Source organism: Hippoglossus hippoglossus, chromosome 8, assembly GCF_009819705.1.
Source record: "Hippoglossus hippoglossus isolate fHipHip1 chromosome 8, fHipHip1.pri, whole genome shotgun sequence".
Taxonomy (NCBI): Eukaryota; Metazoa; Chordata; class Actinopteri; order Pleuronectiformes; family Pleuronectidae; genus Hippoglossus; species Hippoglossus hippoglossus.
The window spans coordinates 12,378,661-12,397,453 of record NC_047158.1 but is presented as its reverse complement, the minus strand read 5'-3'; the positions used below and the strand labels follow the sequence as shown (position 1 = coordinate 12,397,453).

Below are 18,793 nucleotides of genomic sequence, written 5' to 3'. Positions count from 1 at the left end.
ACAGTGTTGGGGAATAGAGGCTGAATGGTCCAGTGGTTTCTGTTCATTGGCCTGGTCCCTCTCTTCTACAGTCTTAATAATACTCAGCACAGATTTGCATTTATCATTTTCGAGTCTTAAATATATAAATAATACAATGTGACTCACAACACTTTGGTAGTTTTCTGAAATGGACGTGAATGTTTCCCTGACTCAAATGTTCTCAGTCGGGCTTGTGAAACGGATAAGAATACAGACCTATGCAAATCTCCACCCACAGTCATGGTGAAAATGAGGCATCATTTGACAGCTTTCTGCTGCTTGACATACATTATTTAAATATATCTCTACCTGTGGCACTTTTGCAAGTTGAGAGAACATTGTGTGTCATGGGGTTGTCAATTTCACATTAGAGAATTTAAGGTAAAGATGGAGGAAGAGAAGAGAAACAGAGCAGGAAGGGGGAGAAAAAAATAACCTCGTTCAGCCGTGAGCAGGAGCAGAAATCGGTGTGTGTCATGGTGGGAGGCAGGGAAGGATTTGATTAGCACACTAATGAAATCACATCAACGCTGTGTGTGCGTGTGTGCGTGCGTGCGTGCGTGTTTGTCTCTCTGGATCCATCTTTGACAGTCAGTTTCAGTCACACTCTCAAAATTCCTTTTCTTAAAGGCAGTCAGGAGCTACTCTGCAGTCTCCTGCTGCCTCGTCCGCTGTGCCATTCTGCATCACTGGTGCAGGGAATTAGTTTGTTGTTCCTTTGTTTTACCGCCGTCGTTTCCCATAGTCCTCCTGGCTATCGATCCAGCTAAGGCTGCACCACCGCTTGCTGTGTGTTGATGTGTTTAACTGGGTGCGTGGGTGGTTGGCGCAACTGTTCTTTTTGCAAGCCCTGTGTTTACATCTGTCTCTTTGCATGCATCTTACCATCTTACTTCTTTTCATCTTCTTCTCCAGCGGATTTTCTCAGTATTTGTCCAATAAGATTTGTTTGTGAAAATGTATGATTGCAAAAGAGAGCGTGTGCCCTTGTTTTATGTGTGTGTGTGTGTGTGTGTGTGTGTCAGAGAGTGCACCCCCAGGAGTGGCTCAGCAGAGGGGAGGCAGTGGCAGGCCTGTCTGAAATACTTAGGGCGGACAATGCTCAGAGCCCGAGGCGGTGGCTTCACCGACAGTTGAATTATATGGCTAAGCACACAGTCACAGGTGCTTACCTGTGCCACTGACAAACACACACATGCACACAGATACCTGCGGCCGTGGCTTGTCACGGTGCATCGCTGCAGACGAGGAAAGGTGGGGATTCACTTCCACGCTTTGAACTGAGCCGACTAGCCAGGTTTTATGATGTTGAACACTCGAGGTGTATCAGCCTTCTCTCTATCGGCCAATCTCTCCTTTTCTGTGTCTGGAAGGAAGTAAGCCACATGTGTGCAGTCGTGAAGAAAATTGCTCAGTGGGAACATCCTGTGCCCTCGTCCTCCTCTCGGCTGTTGAGTAAAAAGAAATCTTACAGTGTTTTTAGAGATTAAATGCACAGTCATGCACACTCAGCGAGGCATGGAGAATACGATCAGTTAAGCCATCAGACAATTTAAAAATAGTCACCACGGATTGGTAAATTCAAAAACGTTATTTTGTTGCAAAAAACACGGATGCGCACACACTTGTAAGCAACAGAATGATAACACGTTGATAGACGAGGGAGGTAGCAGGTGTTCAAATATTTGGCCTTGGCTTGTTTTGTCTGGAAGCTGCAACTGTCTCATGGTCACTGGATTGCATGAACCCAGCACAAAGCTGCACATCAACCTGTATGACACATGAAATAGTCATATTAATACATGAAGAAGGTGTGTGTGTGTGTGTGTGGGGGGGGGGGGGGGTTGTACTTCAGTTCAGAAATAGTCGCTGTGATGAGAAGGGTGCAGAAGTACAAACTTTCAAAAGAGAAGTTTATTTTCATGTCTTGGTGGACGCCTCTTTTTAAGCCTCCCCCATATTTCTCTGGCTCATGTGCGTGATTTTTAAATAAGAGCAAATGCACCACATATCATGTTTATGTGCTGTATATGTATATGGAAACAAGGATGAGTGGTGTATGACCTTGGGTTTTTCAAGTGGGAGAAATTGATATTCAATGCTTTTCTCTCTTTCTCTCTTGATTCTGGTTTTATGCCTGTACCTGCTTATATAATTCACTGAGGGATTTCATCCTGCTGGGTACTCTGCCTCTGCTGAATCCTAAAACAACTCCACAACCATCAAACCCTCATCCACACAGGGATGACTAACCTGTTCCAACCTGTTCCAACTAATCAAGAACCAAGAGCTGATCTGTCGCTGACATCCTTCCCTCTCTCTCCATCTGTCCCTGGCTCTCTCTCCAGGCCTGAAGACCTATCTGGTCTCTGCCAGGAAGATAGAGGCGAACTCTCACTGTAACTGCTCCCAGTCGGGGTTGGCTGGACCGGAGATTGCAGATCCATGGTGTCCCATGCCCAGAGTGCACACTCCTGATGGAGCCCCTTCGCCCTGCGCCGTGGACCCTGACAGAGCCAAGGTGAGTGCACGCCATCTCTGAGAAAATCATTTGAAACATCAGCCTTGTGTGTTGAGGAGTACATTTCTTGAATCATTTTTCATTGCACATCTATATTTCCTAAGGACGAACACTGGGCGGCATGTTCTGCTGCAGCGTTATTGATGTTCATCATTTTGCACTTTGTGTATGTGGGTGTATCAGGAGCTGAAATATGTCCTGTTTTGAGCTTCTTTTTGTGTCATGTCGAGGATATGAAAAAGGAAAAAGAAAAGCTGTCATTCATGTTATTACCATGCATCTGAATTTTTATGTCCATTCCACACACTTGCATGATTTAACCCTGGGAACCATGCATAATTATCTTTGTTGATTTGCCTCTTCATTTTTTAGTGCACCTGTATGCATGCACTCGTACACGCTCATACATATGTCATTTATGTAGTGCCTCAGTCCTCATTGAATCCTTAGTGAAGTGCCCATTTACAGGATTATGTAAATACTAATTCCACTGAATGTTGTCTGTATCATTTCATATCTCGGGAACTGTTCATCTTATCGCCTTCACGTTAGGCATTTGTATTGTAAAGGGCCCAAGCAAGTGAAGTGTTGAATTTAGTGCGATCTGGAAATGTGATATGTTCAATATGAATCAAGTTTGAATTAACATAAGGGACTCATCAACATAAGTGACTTTGTTGATCACAACATCGGTGTGTTAATGACAACGGCAACTGATTCTCCAGTTCGGTACTTCTGCGTACTGAGTTGAGCTTCGCTGATTTTTGAATGAACGGATGAACAGCTCTTTGTGCTGCAGCAGTGGCTTCGGGGTTCTGCAGCAGGTCTTTACTTGCAGCAGCTCAACTACTGCGGTCACTTTTATGTTTCAGAAAGAGAAGCTGCGACCAGCATCACCACAGGCCCAGGAAACAGCCCATTCCAATGGGCATTGCTCTAGAAATGTAAATCTGAGGATCTACCGGAATAGTTTTACATGCTGTAATGTTCACAATTTGCATTATTTGTCTCTAACTCTACCTCGCTGCTCTCTGTGGGAGAGAAGGACTTAGACCTTTTACATGCATAAAAATAGAGATCTTATCAATTAGGCAGCGAAAAGTGCTGTTCTGCAGGCCGTCTACATCATAACTGACCCTGAGTGCTCATCAGCTCAGAACACGTCCATCCATTACATCCTCCTTAGCTCTGCCTTCAAGGGAAATTTCCACATTGGCTTTTAAATTGTACCACTAGGTCACGAACTCAAAACTGTGCAACAAATTATTCGCTTATAATTATCCTCAAAACCATGAACCTCTGTACCTTATAATCACCCCAATTAAACCTCGTTTCTCTGTATACATGTGCCCCCCCACCCACCCATTGATCCCTGCAAAGATTTTTCATGTCTCCGCCAGGGCAGGTGGACGGGGGGGGGTTGGTAGCTGGTCTAAGAAGGAGTAGGAAGAGGGTGGGAGGCAGGAGGATCAGTGGGGGTCCTGGGTACGGTAATGAGCCAACTCAAGCAGAGAGACTGGGAAGCCTTCCTGCCTACGACTGATGACTTCTGCGTCTCCAGCTTTTCATCTCATGCCCCGGCTCTTACACGAATGCAGATATACGCCGCCCACTGCACGATCGCATTCAGACATCTTCAAAAGAAAGATCTCGATGACATTTGACTGTGTGAAAGGATTTATAGGGCAGGTGTGGCAATGAGTGTTTGCAAGTTAAATATAGCATATAGGTACACGGTGGGTGCTATCTCTGCGTATTATATTGTGCTCCACGTTTCAGTCACACACACACACACTTTCCATTCTGTTCGAAGAGGACGAGTGGGATGAAAATGGAGACCTTGAGCCTTTGTGGACCACCTCTACACCTCTTGTTTACTCTCTATCTTACTCTTGTCATCCCCCCCTAAGACTGGCATCTTTTCATGTTTCTCCTCTGCTCGTACGCTCTCCTTGATCTGTATCTCTCAGTTTATTAATTCTCTTTATTCTTCTTCTTCCCATATGCTGTGTCTCCCTCCCATACTGCCCCCCCTCCCCACCCACCCACCCTCCAGTCTCCCTGTCTGTCCTGCATTGTGGTCCCGATACCAGCGGAGGAGCAGGATTTGGAGGAAGGGCCGGTGCTCAATGGCTGCAATGACGACAACAAGACCAACAGTAGCAAGGTTAGCCTGATGTAGTTACCTGAACCAAACAGATGAGACTTTAGGCTGTCTATGTAAAATGTAAAATTTTCTTTTTAGTTTGAAAATAGTCTGTTGCTATCTGTCTGGTATAGTATATTTCATTTCATTATTTTTCCCTCAAATATTAACAGATACGTGCATTTCAATTGGTTTGTTCTGTATAACACGATATATCCGCCTTGAGGGAATTTCTTCAAATGTGGCACAAATATTCAGTTGGACTCGAGTGTGAACTACTTGAAGTTCAAAGGTCAAAGTCACAGTGGCCTCACAAAACATATGTCAAGTCTGCCTGTAGGGAATTTCTTCAAAATTTGACCGGTTGTCACTCGTCATATTAATTTATTAGAGTTCAGAGGTGAAAGGTCACGGGGACCTCATATGCATCTGAAACTACACTGGTTGGCGGAGGCTCACAACCACAGGGCGGCATATCTAGTTTGCAAATTGATCACTTCTCTCTCCCCTCTTTTCCCCTCAGGAAGCCTCACAGCTGAAGGGTTCCCCGGTGGTCTCTGCAAGACGCAACCCCAAGGCTCTGAACGGCCTCCTCAGCCCTCGACTGGAGGCCCTGAACAACAGCCAAACATCGCTGTGTGAGATGCTGCAGGAGAAGGAGAAGAAGACGTGGAGTGGAGGGACCATGGGCATGGACCACTCGGCCCTCATCCCTCTGCGCTCCAAGAACTTCAGGGAGAGGAGCGACGCCCACTTTGTGGACGTCATCAAAGAGGACAGGTGAGAGTGACATAAGAATGCATGTGTTAACCAAATCACTCAGAATATTTAATCTCAGTGGTTAATGTGATTTGATTAACTAACTCTACATCATTTCTATTGACTTTCCTTATTTCCTGTGACAGCCTCATGAAGGACTATTTCTACAGACCTCCGATAAACAAGCTGAGCCTCACCTTCCTGGAGAGGAGCCTGGAGTCTGCTTACCGGATGAGCTACCAGGAGGAGGTGTGTGTGTGTTTATATGTGTGAGCTATGTTTCTGTGTGGATATATACTTTTGTCTGTTTATTTTATCTCTAATGTGAGCTTAAAGGGATAGTTCACCGAAATGATAATTGATGACAATACAATTGAAGTAACTGGTGACCGATTCTTCAAATGTATAAAAACAACAGAAAAATACATAAAATGCCTCCATACTGCTCCTGTGGTGTCATCCAAGTGTCCATAAGCCCCAACATTCAGATTCCACTCGAAATGATGTCATTCACACCATGTGTTTATAGTCTAAATGTCTTTTACAGTCCTCGTTTGGAGCCACGTTCACGTTCACATTGCACATAAGCTCTCGCCCAAGGGAGCGCTGTAGCATCGCTAGTTGCGGTACCGGACATTTAGGCTAAAAACTTGGTGTAATTGACATCGTTAGAGTTGAATTTGAATGCCGGGGTTTACGGACACTTGGATGACACCAAGTTCGAAGAATTGTTCACCAGTTACCTTAATTGTATTGGATTTGGCTGCAACACTGTTTACCCCTGAAACTCCAGAAGTGTTTTGTGGACTCAAACACTTCACCCACCCCTTCCATCGGCATTGTGGTGAGTGGATAATGAGGGAATTCTAATTTTTCAAACCAACGTCCTCTTCCGATCCCACCTGTGAACTTATCTGCTTGTATTTGTGTGAGTTTGTCTTTCTGCCTGTTTGTGCTTTACTGGGTGTCTGGCTCTTGTCTGGGAAAGCTGTAAGGACTGCCTTATCATGACCAGACCGGTCAAGACTGCGGCAAAGAGAAATCACTGCAGGACTTTCATACCAGTTTAATGTTAGGTTGTGATGCCCTCTGCTGGTCAAGTGCATTAATCAGTCTCATGGCTGCAACTGTTGCTACGTCGTTGAGTCTCTTATCCCAGTCACTGATGTAGGAGTAGGTATAGATTTTACTTTAGTTCAATTGATACAAAGTTTGAGAGACTTTTTCCAGCAACACATTTTTGCAGCTGCAGTACTTTCTATCTATTCATAATTGCGACTTACACGTATGTTCATCAATATCCATCTTCCTCTCTGTTTTATCCCTCCCCCTCTCTCTCTCTCCCCCAGGTCGAGACTCAAGCAGCCGTGCAGACTTTTGCCAGCCCGACATTCAGTTCTTTCCTGGACATGCTGCTGTGCTGCTCAGTGTTTCTGGCTCTCTCGCTGGCTTGTTTCCTCCGGACGCTTGTCACCCAGCAGAGTCTGTCCACGCCAGCAGTCTCTCTGACCGCTGTTGCCACCCTGCTGGAGACTCTGGCTCTGCTGTTTTCTATACGGTGAGACTGAATACAGAGGCGTTAGAGTAGTGACCCATGGGCCAGATCCAGCTCGTAAGAATTATAAAATGTTGTTGCATGTAACAGCGAATCTTTCTTTTTCCAGTTCTATGCTTTGAGTATTTTGTTTTGCAGTAATTATTGAATTTAAAGGCAAACTCACAACATACCTCAATTTGACTTTTAGTAAACTGAACAAACTGCAGTCTGTGTCACACCTGATACCAACATGTCTATGACTTTATATACAAGAATGAATGCTTAGGAACTGTATGGAGGAATGCCAGATATCCAAAATATATGATGTATTATAATATATAAGTATATGATTCAATTTTATTTGATATTTTATTTTAAACGAAACAACGTTTTAAGCGTATTTCTTCTGCCAGATGAGAACAGATTCAGCCCTGAAACACAGGATAGATGATCTTCAAAGTTGTTATCTGTTGGCAAACTAACTGGATTATCTTTACCTGCTTGAAATCATCAGAAATTGGGAAGTTGTTTTTATGTTTGCGATGATCATTGCATATTGTTGAGGGGCGGATCGTGTGTTTACCTCTAAATGAGAAAGATGGATGTGGGGAGAAACAGTTGAGGAAAATGTTGGCACAGATACTTATTTGTTTAGAAGGGAAACCTCAGGCTGGCAATAGTAATATCACGATTACATCTGGAGCAAAAAGGTCAGGACACATTTAAAAACTAAAAAGTGTATTCTGCTGATTTGGTGCCATGATCCACTTTTATCTCTATGATTAATAAGTCTAGTATTCTGACCCTTTCTTTGAGTCACATACTTGGAAGCTTTGTACAAACTAAGCTGTAGAGACAATCCCGCCAGGAATCACCTTATTTTCCGAGGTAGCGTGAGCCTAGGGTCAACCAGGACACTCGGGTATCAAACAAACTTTTTGTTTACATTTCTAATCCATCAATAACCTTTAGTTATCTGTTTTTCCTCCCCAGTATGGCTTTCTACCTTGACAGTACGCTGCACTGCACTCAGGTGCTGATGAGTGCGTTCTCAGGCTGGATAGCTCGTCACTTTATAGGAGCTGTCCTGGTGTCCGCGCCGGCTGTGGCCGTCTTCTCCCACATCACCTGTGACATGCATCACTCCATCCAGGTTGAGCCTCTGTCTTTTCTGTTCTGAAATGGTGTGAATTACTGGTATTTCTGTTTGGCTGCTTCTGACCAGTAAAGCATCTTACCTGCAGGGCTACCAGTAAAATTTCCATCACTGAGTTATCATATTATATATATATATATTATATTCAATGTATGTCTTTTAGTTATACAGTATAATCTAGTATGTGATCATCTTTACTCTGCTGGGGTTTTCTGACTAATGAATATTGCTCTCTGCTTTCCCCAGTTCACCATGTTCGTCTGCTGTTCTGTCATCATAGCCATCGTTCAGTACTGTAACTTCTGCCAGCTCAGCTACTGGATGCGATCAACTCTGGCGACATTGGTGGGACTGGGTCTGCTTGTCTTGCTGTTCAGCTCCCCCTGCAGGTACAACATGCCTGTTCATTGTAAAGACATGAATGAAATTTAACAACACAATTTATTGTCCAAAGAATTATGAATAATAATTAAATAATGTGTTGAAGAATTGTGACAAAGGGATGATACTGGCTCCCTCATTGAAATCTAAAGCCAAGAGCACAATATACACCAGATTGTGTGGGATGTCTGGATGCACTTCTTGCATTGATTAGTGTCTTTTGTGCTTCATCTCTTCCAGTGTTGCCAAGAGTCTGTTTTACTGGTAAGCACGATTATTATTACTGTTTTCACTGTAATAAAGCAAAGGCCATTTTTGCATTATGCTTTGATTAAATACATTGTGTCTTTGATATCAATCAATCTTTTAATTAAAATACTGAAAGAGATAAGAAAAAGATAAACAAAAGATAGTAAAATGTGAAAAGAGAAGAAGGACCTTAACCAAAATAGGAATGTTGCCGTTTATGGTTGGTGTCCCAAGCTCCAAGCCTCTGGGGTTCTCCCAGTTTACTTTTGAGATAAATTCTTGCCTGATTGGTTTTGGTGAGGTGCAGGTAACTTATGCTAAAATGTTCTGATCTTGTGAATGTTTAGATTCAGCCATAATTCCTGTATTTCTATCCCCCTTTATTATGTCTGTCTGGCGCTCTCCACTAGGTCTGATAGACAGAACAACAACAGTAACAGCTCAACTGTCATGTCTGACAGCCCAGTAGACCCTGACCCACAGCTCAACCCACAGGACCTGCTGGGCCCTGAGGCCTGCGTGGCCTTTTTTCTTCTTCTTCTCCTGGTCTGGTTCCTCAACCGTGAATTTGAGGTCAGTCACAGGCTGCATTACCATGGCAACGTGGAAGCTGATCAGCACCGCATCAAGATCCAGAACATGAGGGACCAGGCCGACTGGCTGCTTCGCAATATCATCCCCATCCATGTGGCCGAGCAGCTAAAGGTCACCCAGAGCTACTCAAAGAACCACGACAATGTGGGCGTTATATTTGCCAGCATTGTTAACTTCAGTGAGTTTTATGAGGAAAGCTACGAGGGAGGCAAGGAGTGCTACCGTGTCCTCAACGAACTAATCGGTGACTTTGACGAGCTGTTACGGAAGCCTGTCTTCAGTAACATCGAAAAGATCAAGACCATCGGGGCTACGTACATGGCAGCGGCCGGTCTCAATGCGCAGCAGTGTGCAGATGCGCCGCATCCTCACGCCCACCTCCGTGCTCTTTTTGAATTTGCCCTGGAAATGATGCACGTAGTGGATGACTTCAACAAGAACATGCTGGGATTTGGCTTCAAGCTCCGCATTGGATTCAACCATGGCCCTCTAACAGCGGGGGTGATTGGCACCACTAAGCTTCTCTACGACATCTGGGGCGACACGGTCAACATCGCCAGTCGCATGGATACAACAGGTGTGGAGTGTCGCGTCCAGGTCAGCGAGGAGAGCTACTGTGTGCTCAGTGGCATGGATTATGAGTTTGATTACCGAGGCACAGTAAATGTCAAAGGCAAAGGTCAGATGAAGACCTTCCTTTACCCTAAGAGCAGTGACAGTGGCCCTGTGCCCCAGTATCAACTCTCAGTTTCACCAGAGATCCGGGTACAAGTAGATGGTAGCATCGGGCGCTCGCCCACCGATGAAATTGCCAGCATGGTCCCCACAACGGCATGCAGTACCAACACTATTGTACCCAGTGGCAGCAGCGGTTCCTCTACTACCACAGGGTTTATTCATGAGAAAGAGGCGGACAGCCGCGAGCGACGCCCCTCTACTGAGATCTCTCACGCCAGAAGATCTCTGTCTCACAGTGGCCTGACGTCTATACCCGTTACCAATCTAGATGGACCTCCTCCTCCATCTGCAAACAACTCACAGCTCAACGTCTCATCCTGTGTCCAGCAGAATAAACCACAAACTTCAACCAAGTCCTTGAAAGACGTCAAGCAGCACCAATACGAGGATGAGCGTAAGGCCGGAGAGTTGACCAGACTTTAAGAATTTGCTACAGTAAATCATCTACCCTTTAAGCTCTTGTTCCTGCCAGTTGGCATTTGTAGAATTGCTGTATGTTTGGTACTGTTAAATCATCCACAGGCTTCTTCTCTGGTTCAGCCCGATGGCACGTTGCTTTTGGTGTAATATCTGATTGGCTGATGTCATCACTGGAGGGTGCTGGGTAGACCACAAAGAGAGTGCCGGGCAGGAACGGAGAGAGAATGGGAGGATGTGATGGCTGACTCTGAATCTTCTCCTGCCTGCTACATCTGCCATCGTCTCCCAATAACTTACTTGATTATCTTTACACCTTTAATCTGGATTATTTCTTTCATATGTCTTTTTAAGTGCCTCTAGAATAGAAGAATGTGTAGACTAAGCATTTTTTGAGTAAGAGAAGAATAGCATAAAGGGAAAACTGTAAATTAGAAAACTTTTCTGAAAAAAAAATGCTCTGCTTTTGTTACGATTTTACTTTGTCAACTGTGTTTTTGCTATGATATTTTGCCTTTTATCAACAAAGAGCTCAGAAAGCTGGACTTGCATATGGAAAATGCTACAGTGTGAACATCACTCCAGGAGATGTATTGGTAAAATCTGCACTAAAATGCAGCGGAGCCTGATTCCATGTTCCTTCATGGAAGCCAGAAAACTCACCATGCGATGCACTACAGAGACCAATCAATACGGGCGACAGTGTGTGTGAGTGGGTGTTTGTGTAGCAGGATCATGCAGGGTCTAATGAGGAGAGGTGCTGGATGACAAACACTTCAGGAACGCAGGTGTTTGCTGAGGTAAAGATCTTTGTATTGCCTCGGAGGTCTCAGCTCCTCTTGATCAGCATGCTTGCAACAACAGCACCATAGATGAGACTCACTACTACCAGTATTTGTGCCCCCCCCCCCCCCATGATCCAGGCTGTGGTGGGGAGCCAGGTTGTGTTGTGTAGTGGTGATGAGTATTTAATGAACCCTCAGCTGTGACTTTGGATGGATTCAAGACACCTGCTCCAGGTTTGCTTTGGTTTACACTGCGTGTTAGCTGATAGCGCTTTTAAGACGCGGATAATCAAAGTGGAATGTTGCAAATCAAAACTAAATGTGTTCCGTTTTTTGTTGTGACACAAAACTTGAACTCTTATTGTGAAGCTCCCGTCTCTCGCTCTCTCTCTCTCTGTGTCTCTCTCTCTCTCGGTCTCTCTCTCTCTCTCTCTCTCTCTCTCTCTCTCTGTAATTTCTATGATTTGAAAGGTGGTATCGGCCACAGTCAGCTGGGTGCATTAGCCGCTTCAGTCTCGCAATGGCATGAAACTTAATGTAATAGCACTGTAAAGGCAAAGGCACCAAATGTATTTCCTATGGTGTTTTTACTCTTTTTTTTCTTTGACTTAACTGAATTCATGTTGTTGCGTTAGATTATTAAGGAAATCAAACGGACTAAACTACACATCTCTCGCGGTTACTTCTCCTCTCTATTTGTTTTTTAGCAGAAAGGATTGTGTGCTCAGAGGCAAAAAAGTTTCTACCATGAAATCCACTTCAGTGACTTATTTTTGACAATTAGAATATCCTGAACAGCACATTAACAACCTCGTTTTTTTTAATGACTTTTTCATAATCATCACTTTTAAATAATAAAGCAAATATGGTTAATACTGCAGAACAACATAGAACAAATTGTCCGCTTCCATCATGCCGCTTTTCACATTTAATACCCTAATAGTTAGATTAGTTGTCGATGTGTGAAATTAGGGAAGCTTGTGCCTTTTTAACTCATTTCTTTTTTTAACTATCACCTCTGAATTGGTTTCATTTCTTAAAAAGCTTACGTTATACAGGAATGTTTACTTTTGTGCTTAAAATTTGAGCTGTGCCTTTTCTTCATATATACAATTCAGTGTAAATGTACCAAACATATTTTACATTAGCTGGCCTTTTTGCAGTTGTTGTATTTCTTTGTGTGTTTCATTTTGTACTGTTTTATTTTGTCCGGTGTTGGTTAGTGGTTGACGTAAATGCAATAATAAGAGCTAAACATCATTGATATATGAGGGAAAATAAGCTTCTTTTCACTTATGAGCACACAACTCTTGAACCAGCCCGAAATCTGTTTGTTTTACTACAATAAAGGGACACTAATAATAATTGTTTTTGTTTAATAAAGGGTAAGTTCTTAATAGAGGTCATCATACTTGAGTGTCAGGTAAGGCGCATAAGCTAAATTTCTTCTTTTATTCTTGGTAATATCATTTGCTGTATTCGAATAATGTGTTTTTGTAAAATGTGAAAATGTTTTTCTGGATTAGTGTTGTTTGCGACAATGATGTCAACTCACATGTTTGATCGCTTATTATCGTAATTCATTGCAAAAACGAGCTTATTGAGATGTAAGTGACATTCTGAACCAGGAGAATGACACTGGGGGGGGGGGGGGACTTTGATGCCAAAGAGTGTCATGACCATCTCATGAACTTTCTCTGTATGTTACGTCTCATCTCCTTCCTAATTTGCAGGTTGTGTTGTGCACGTTCAAGAAAGGTCGTTTATATATTCAGTGTTAAAACACATTTGCACAAGGCACTCATTTTTTATGTACAGTATGCCTTTATATTGTATAGTATCTAAGCATTTTCTATTATTTATATCGGCGCATGTACTAGAGTATTAAATAGTCTCAAGAACTGGGTAATTTGAACAATGTTGGAATAATATTTGTGTATGCTGTTAGCCTGCATGTATGTAAAAATGTACGAGTGTGTGTAAAACTGTGGTTGTGTGTGTTTTGGAAGGGATGCTCCAATCTTAGCAGGAATTTTAGTGAACCTTGTCATCTTCAAAAGTATGACACGCTAGGACAGTAAGGCTTCAATACAGATTTCCCTTTTTAAATCAAACTGGCCAAATGAAGAAGATTAGGCAAGATGTCTGCAGGTAGGCAGCGTCTCAGCAGCCCACAGGCAAGTTTTAATGAATCGTTGCTTTCTCTGGAAATGTTATTTTGTATATAGCACGCTAATAGTTATGCAAGTGAAGGTTAAAATTGAATAAAGTCAGTTGCTGGGAAATGTTGTCTGGTTGAATTTATAGCTTGTACACTACATTCAGTTATGTTTTCCAGTGCTGAACTTGAACCTGTTCTCAAAGAACATCGAGGTACTTGTACTTGATTTTACCTTTTGTATACTGTATGTATTTTATGCTATTTTACTCCGTTTGCTTATGCTGTTATTTTTGCAGATTAAAATAACAATGTGTAAATTTATACAAGAATCATTTACCCAACATAACGTAAAACAGTCTAAATTAGCTCCACCCATAAGCAGCTACATTAAATGTCACCTGTTTGAAATGTATTATAAAATGTGATGGGGGCTGTAATGTGCAGGTTCGGAGGATAATTTAAAACCTTTACTTAACATATTCTCTTTCAACTCCTGTATATACAATATTTCTAAATGTATGATCATATTGAGGAAAAAGTTGCTCTACATATGAAAAGTAGTTTTTATGCACACAGAATCTCATATTATTCCATATTATATTTTTAGATCATTATTTCGATAATTTTTTATTACTGAATCATTCTAACTATATTTTGAGTAATGTGGAGACAATTCAACTGCTCTAATAGTCTGATATACCTGTGAATCACATTTGACCAGATGTTTGTATATTTTGAAGGTAAAAAAAAACTATAACTGTCAGATGCTGGGGTTAAAATACAGTATTTGCTTGTAAAAATATAAATAAATTTAAGAAATAAAATTCAAGTACTTCATTGTAACAGTATTGCTACGTCAAAGTGATAATAAATGCTTCTTTCACCAACATATTCTACATTAGCTGGCCTTATTGCAATATAATATCCAAATGAATATTTTGTATTTAGTTTTTTTTTTATTAGTAGAATGTGATACGGGGAATTTATTTACACTTTTTGTTTGTCATATATCTATTATATTTCTTTTTATTATTATTTGCCACTTGACGTACGTGCACGTGACGCACGGTGGGACACACGGGTTTACGTCGGTACGTCATTACACGACGGCGCCCCCCCGCCCCCTCCCCCCCCAGTCTAGCTGGGAAGAAAAAAAAAAACTTTTTTTTTTTTTTTTGTATCGGAGGAATCAACAGCCGCCATCTTGACGCGGCTCGGAATCGGGATTTCGGGGGGAGCATTAATTTTAAAAACCGATCCGAGCCACTCAGACGGACCCGAAACGGCTTTTTTCCGCGCTGGGAACCGACGTGTTGGTTCTGCCGACGAGATTTGACGCAAACATGTGAGGATTACTCGGCTTTTTATCGTCTCCACAGCCCGCTGTATATTTGATTTCCCTTTTAGAGAGCGCCGCTTCTCGCCGTACCCTCCGCCGCGAGTCGCTGTATTTACCGGGAGACAGCGACGAGAAAAATAATCCGGCTCATAGAAAATATTTCTTGAATTTTGCTCTTTTTATTTAAGCCCGGGTCCGATTTTATGGCCGCTCGCTTCGACTGCGAAAAAGATGATTTCGCACCGACGCGAAACCGGCGATCTGCGGGCGAAGGGATTTTCTTACGCCCCGTGTGATATTTTATGATCGCCGTTTATTTATTGTCCTCGAAGCGAAATAATTTTTCGGACGCGATTGTTGAGGATAATTATGTGGGTGTTGGGTGTTGGATTATCATGGGGTGATCTTCGGCGGCGGAGCGTGGCGCTGTTGCCTTCCTTTTGAAGCCTCTTCTCTCCGGGCAGCGTTTCTCCAGTCTTGTCAGTCAAGAAAGAGAGAAAGAAAGAAAGGAAAGAAAGAAGAAAAAAAAAAAGAACAACAGTAAAATTGCTCTGTTTCGAGCAACGTTGGGGGAAAAAGTTCCCAGTTTTCCAGGAGCCACAAAGTTGGACTGTTATTTCCCTGCATCATCATCCGCCTCCGATAACACGAGGATGGCTGACAATCTGCTGGATGTCGGACCCCCCACTGCAAAGCGACCCAAGCTCAACTCACCTCTCTCGGGATCGGACGGCCCAGGTAAGGACGGGACACGGGTTTGACATCCTCGGCTCAACGTATGGTTCTATGTTCTTAATCCTCTGGCTGCCTTGATAGGGGACGCACGCATCCACCTTGAGGAAAAGCTGCTCATCAGCCACTTCGCTGGGGGCTGTGCAAATATCACTGGGCAACTGTACATAAAGTTCCTGTGAGATTGTTTGAGTAATTCCACACGTGACTAAAGAAATACCACCAACTGCGTCTAGTGCACAAAAAAAACAACTAAAATCCTGCAAACTTTGCTGCCTCTTCCTCACGTCCAGATTGCAGTTGCTCAACAGGGAGTTCGCTCCCAACTTTTCTGTCTTTGCAGGGTTTCAAAGTAGAGTTAAAACAATTCAAACGTGATTAGAAAGTTTGGCAGTATTATGTTCATTTTCTTTCTCGCCAAGACACCTGCACATTTACGAAGCTGGTATTCAGTGAGCATCGTGACATCCCTCAGAGAAACTCGTAGTTTGCAATAGGGAAATGCTGCATTCTGCATCCCCGGAGTTGGCTTGGGTTTTAGTGCCTTGCTCACTGACACTGCAGAAACTTGACAGCACAAACACACGGACCACTGTTGTCTGATAGAATGATAATGTTCCTCACCACCCGGTTAGATTCAGACCATCCTTCGTTCAACGCTTGAATGATCAGTGTTGAGGTATGAGAGGAATTATCGTTGAAGATTGGTTTTGTGCCAACATCCAGCTTTTCTGCTGCCGATGATTGGTTAGTAAATGTACATATCATCGCTGCAGAGCTGGGATAAGCTGCTGCCTTGATGAGGCTGAGGAGTAGGAACTAGCCCAAGGGTCTTCCTCTTCACCAGCCCAACCTGCAGAGCAACTTTGCTCCATTATGGATGAGTTGGACTGTTAAACACGAAAATGACCTTTTTTCCAAGTGTACATATTAAATGGATAACAAATAATGTGATTATTTAAAGGTCTATTGGCAGAAATTGAATATGAAATAATCCCAGTAACGTTTTCTCTAGTGTGTTTCATCTGAATTGTACAAATTGTTGTTTTCTTTACCCAAGAATGCGTCCTTTATGTTTAAATACTTAATATTTACATCGGGAGTGGGTCCCTTTTATGGAGGCTGCCATGTTTTTTTTTTTACAGTAGCCCAAACTGGACAAACTAAGCACCTTTTGAGTTTTTATGACAACTGAAGGCTCCCACAGGTTCTCATCCATGTTTGGGAGGGGAGGGTGAGGTGAGGTGTATTCAGCTGCAGCATGCAACTTCACCACTAAATTCTACACACTGAACCTTTAATATAAAAAGTTGATGGCACATCACACCATCAATGCACCTGTAAGACTTGTACGTGCTCCACAGACACAAGTTTCCCAGTGTTGTTCAAGCGCTGATTCGTGCATGTGGTTGGTAGTTGACACAGAAGTGTGGGCATTTGCGGGATTGTTCGATGAGATGAGGTTCATCCCGTCCGCCAAGGAGGACATGTTTTCCCTCGTGGACTATGCAAAAATTTAAGCAAACTGATATCTACCAGTCCTGCTATGTGGCCTGGGAAGAACCTGTGAAATTTTGCTGTATATCAAGTGGCTGATGCAGGATTTCTTTCGAAATTTTCTTTAACATTGACGGTTAACCCCCAAAAATTGCACATTTTGCTCATATTTGATTCTCTGCTGTTTAGCACTACGCTTAATGGCAAATAAATCCTTCAAGTTTTGAGACTACTTTTCTCTTTTATATTTCTACTGTAACCACGTGACAATCGTGTGTAGGATGTTCGCGCTTGATGGAGGCATGTGCGACACTAGTCTAGTTTATAGCTGATTTATTCCCCAGGATAGAGTCTTTTAGATCTTCAGACCAGGAGGAATTTGACAGGGCATGTAACTGGTGCACTTGGGGAAGACTGGGGCTCTAATATAAGCCCTTATTAGTTACATGAATTTACCAGAAGTATTTTGGAGCTGTTTTGTCTTTTTCTGTTGAACGAGAGTCGAGTCAACATATCATTCACATTACTTATCACTAGATTAAAGTCGAGCACAACGATGTTATGCTTTCAAAGATGTCTCCAGTTTGACAGACACCAAGAATTTAGAATTGCCACCCATCTGGTTGGAGGTAAAAGTGAATTGCATGCAAGTTATAATAACTTGACATAAACATGGCACTGTGGCTACATGTCATTGCTCTTCAGCCATGCACTGAAGTCCAGACAATTTCCTGATATCTTCCAGAGAGGAAGTATGTGAGAACTGAAATGTCAGGTTCAGATGCTCTGGACATTTTCTGTAGGTTTTCCTACCACCCCCCTTGTAAAATGTCCAGAAAATGTCAGAGTGAGCCCATGTGAGAATGAAGCAGGAAATTTTGCCAAAAATTCACAGCGAATGATGGGGCGGGCCATACATGTAGACGACGCCAACAAAGATGTCAACTTGGAAACCGTCAATGCTCGGGCCCTAATTAAGAGTAGAGCTGCCACCAACCATTATTTTCATTCTTAGTTAGATTGCTGAATATTATTTGTGTAAAATTTCATCTGTAAAATGTAAGAAACCATTAAGGATGTCTATTAGAAGTTTTCCAAGCCCCAGGTAGAATTTTCAGTGGTTTTGTTTTGTGCTACCAGCAGTCCAAAACCTAAAGACAATTTACAGTTTACAATGACATAACAGAAAATCTAAAGAAATACGAGACATTGGAGAAATGGACAAAGTGAGCATTTTTGCTTAAAAAATTTAGGAACATGATTTATAGATTTTCTTTTTAAATTTTATGTCAACTGGCACTATTATTTAGTAACTATTTATTTCAGCTCTTCTTAAGACCTCACTTCTCATTGAACTCCCTTTTAGATGTACTGCAGGAGTATATTTGATTGAAACCTGTTCCACTCTTCCTAATAATGAAATAATTCTTGGAACTTTTCAACCATCCAGTTTTGGGTCCATTCTAGTTATGCATGTGCGTAGTGTGCATATTGTATACATGCTATGTACTTACATACATAGCTTTGCTGATATTCATTGTGCATTCATTAGCACCAAGCTATCATCGTCTCATTTCAGTGAAGCTGTATGTTGGATTTCACCACTGCAGGCACCTCATTACTGTCATCTGACAGTTCATAATGACTGGTACAGATACTTAATTCAAAATGAAGTGGAGATTCAAAGCATCTGTGTCTGCTATCCGGAAACAACTCAGAAGTTTTTTTGTTTTGTCTGACTTGTTTTCTGCGGATGGCGG

General features: G+C 42.5%; 2 protein-coding genes across 7 annotated transcripts in view; both read left to right on the top strand.

Moving 5' to 3' along the window:
• Window positions 1-10,969, top strand: part of LOC117766860 (adenylate cyclase type 9-like) — a 31,536-nt gene extending 20,567 nt beyond the window's left edge. For both annotated transcript variants that reach the window (XM_034594251.1, XM_034594250.1), the window contains 9 exons: window positions 2,370-2,542; window positions 4,599-4,709; window positions 5,212-5,468; window positions 5,594-5,696; window positions 6,797-7,005; window positions 7,978-8,137; window positions 8,387-8,529; window positions 8,762-8,785; window positions 9,181-10,969. In XM_034594251.1, the coding sequence (XP_034450142.1) occupies window positions 2,370-2,542; window positions 4,599-4,709; window positions 5,212-5,468; window positions 5,594-5,696; window positions 6,797-7,005; window positions 7,978-8,137; window positions 8,387-8,529; window positions 8,762-8,785; window positions 9,181-10,525 (2,525 nt within the window). In that variant the 3' untranslated portion in view covers window positions 10,526-10,969. The remainder of the gene's footprint in view (window positions 1-2,369; window positions 2,543-4,598; window positions 4,710-5,211; window positions 5,469-5,593; window positions 5,697-6,796; window positions 7,006-7,977; window positions 8,138-8,386; window positions 8,530-8,761; window positions 8,786-9,180) is intronic.
• Window positions 10,970-14,642: 3,673 nt separating this feature from the next.
• The window catches only part of crebbpb (CREB binding protein b), a 32,820-nt gene continuing 28,669 nt past the window's right edge, over window positions 14,643-18,793 (top strand). For 3 of the 5 annotated variants that reach the window (XM_034594249.1, XM_034594248.1, XM_034594245.1), the window contains exon 1: window positions 14,649-15,542. In XM_034594249.1, the coding sequence (XP_034450140.1) occupies window positions 15,458-15,542 (85 nt within the window). In that variant the 5' untranslated portion in view covers window positions 14,649-15,457. Of the gene's footprint in view, window positions 15,543-18,793 lie in introns of all 5 variants that reach the window. The other 2 variants (XM_034594247.1, XM_034594244.1) reach the window with 1 other exon arrangement.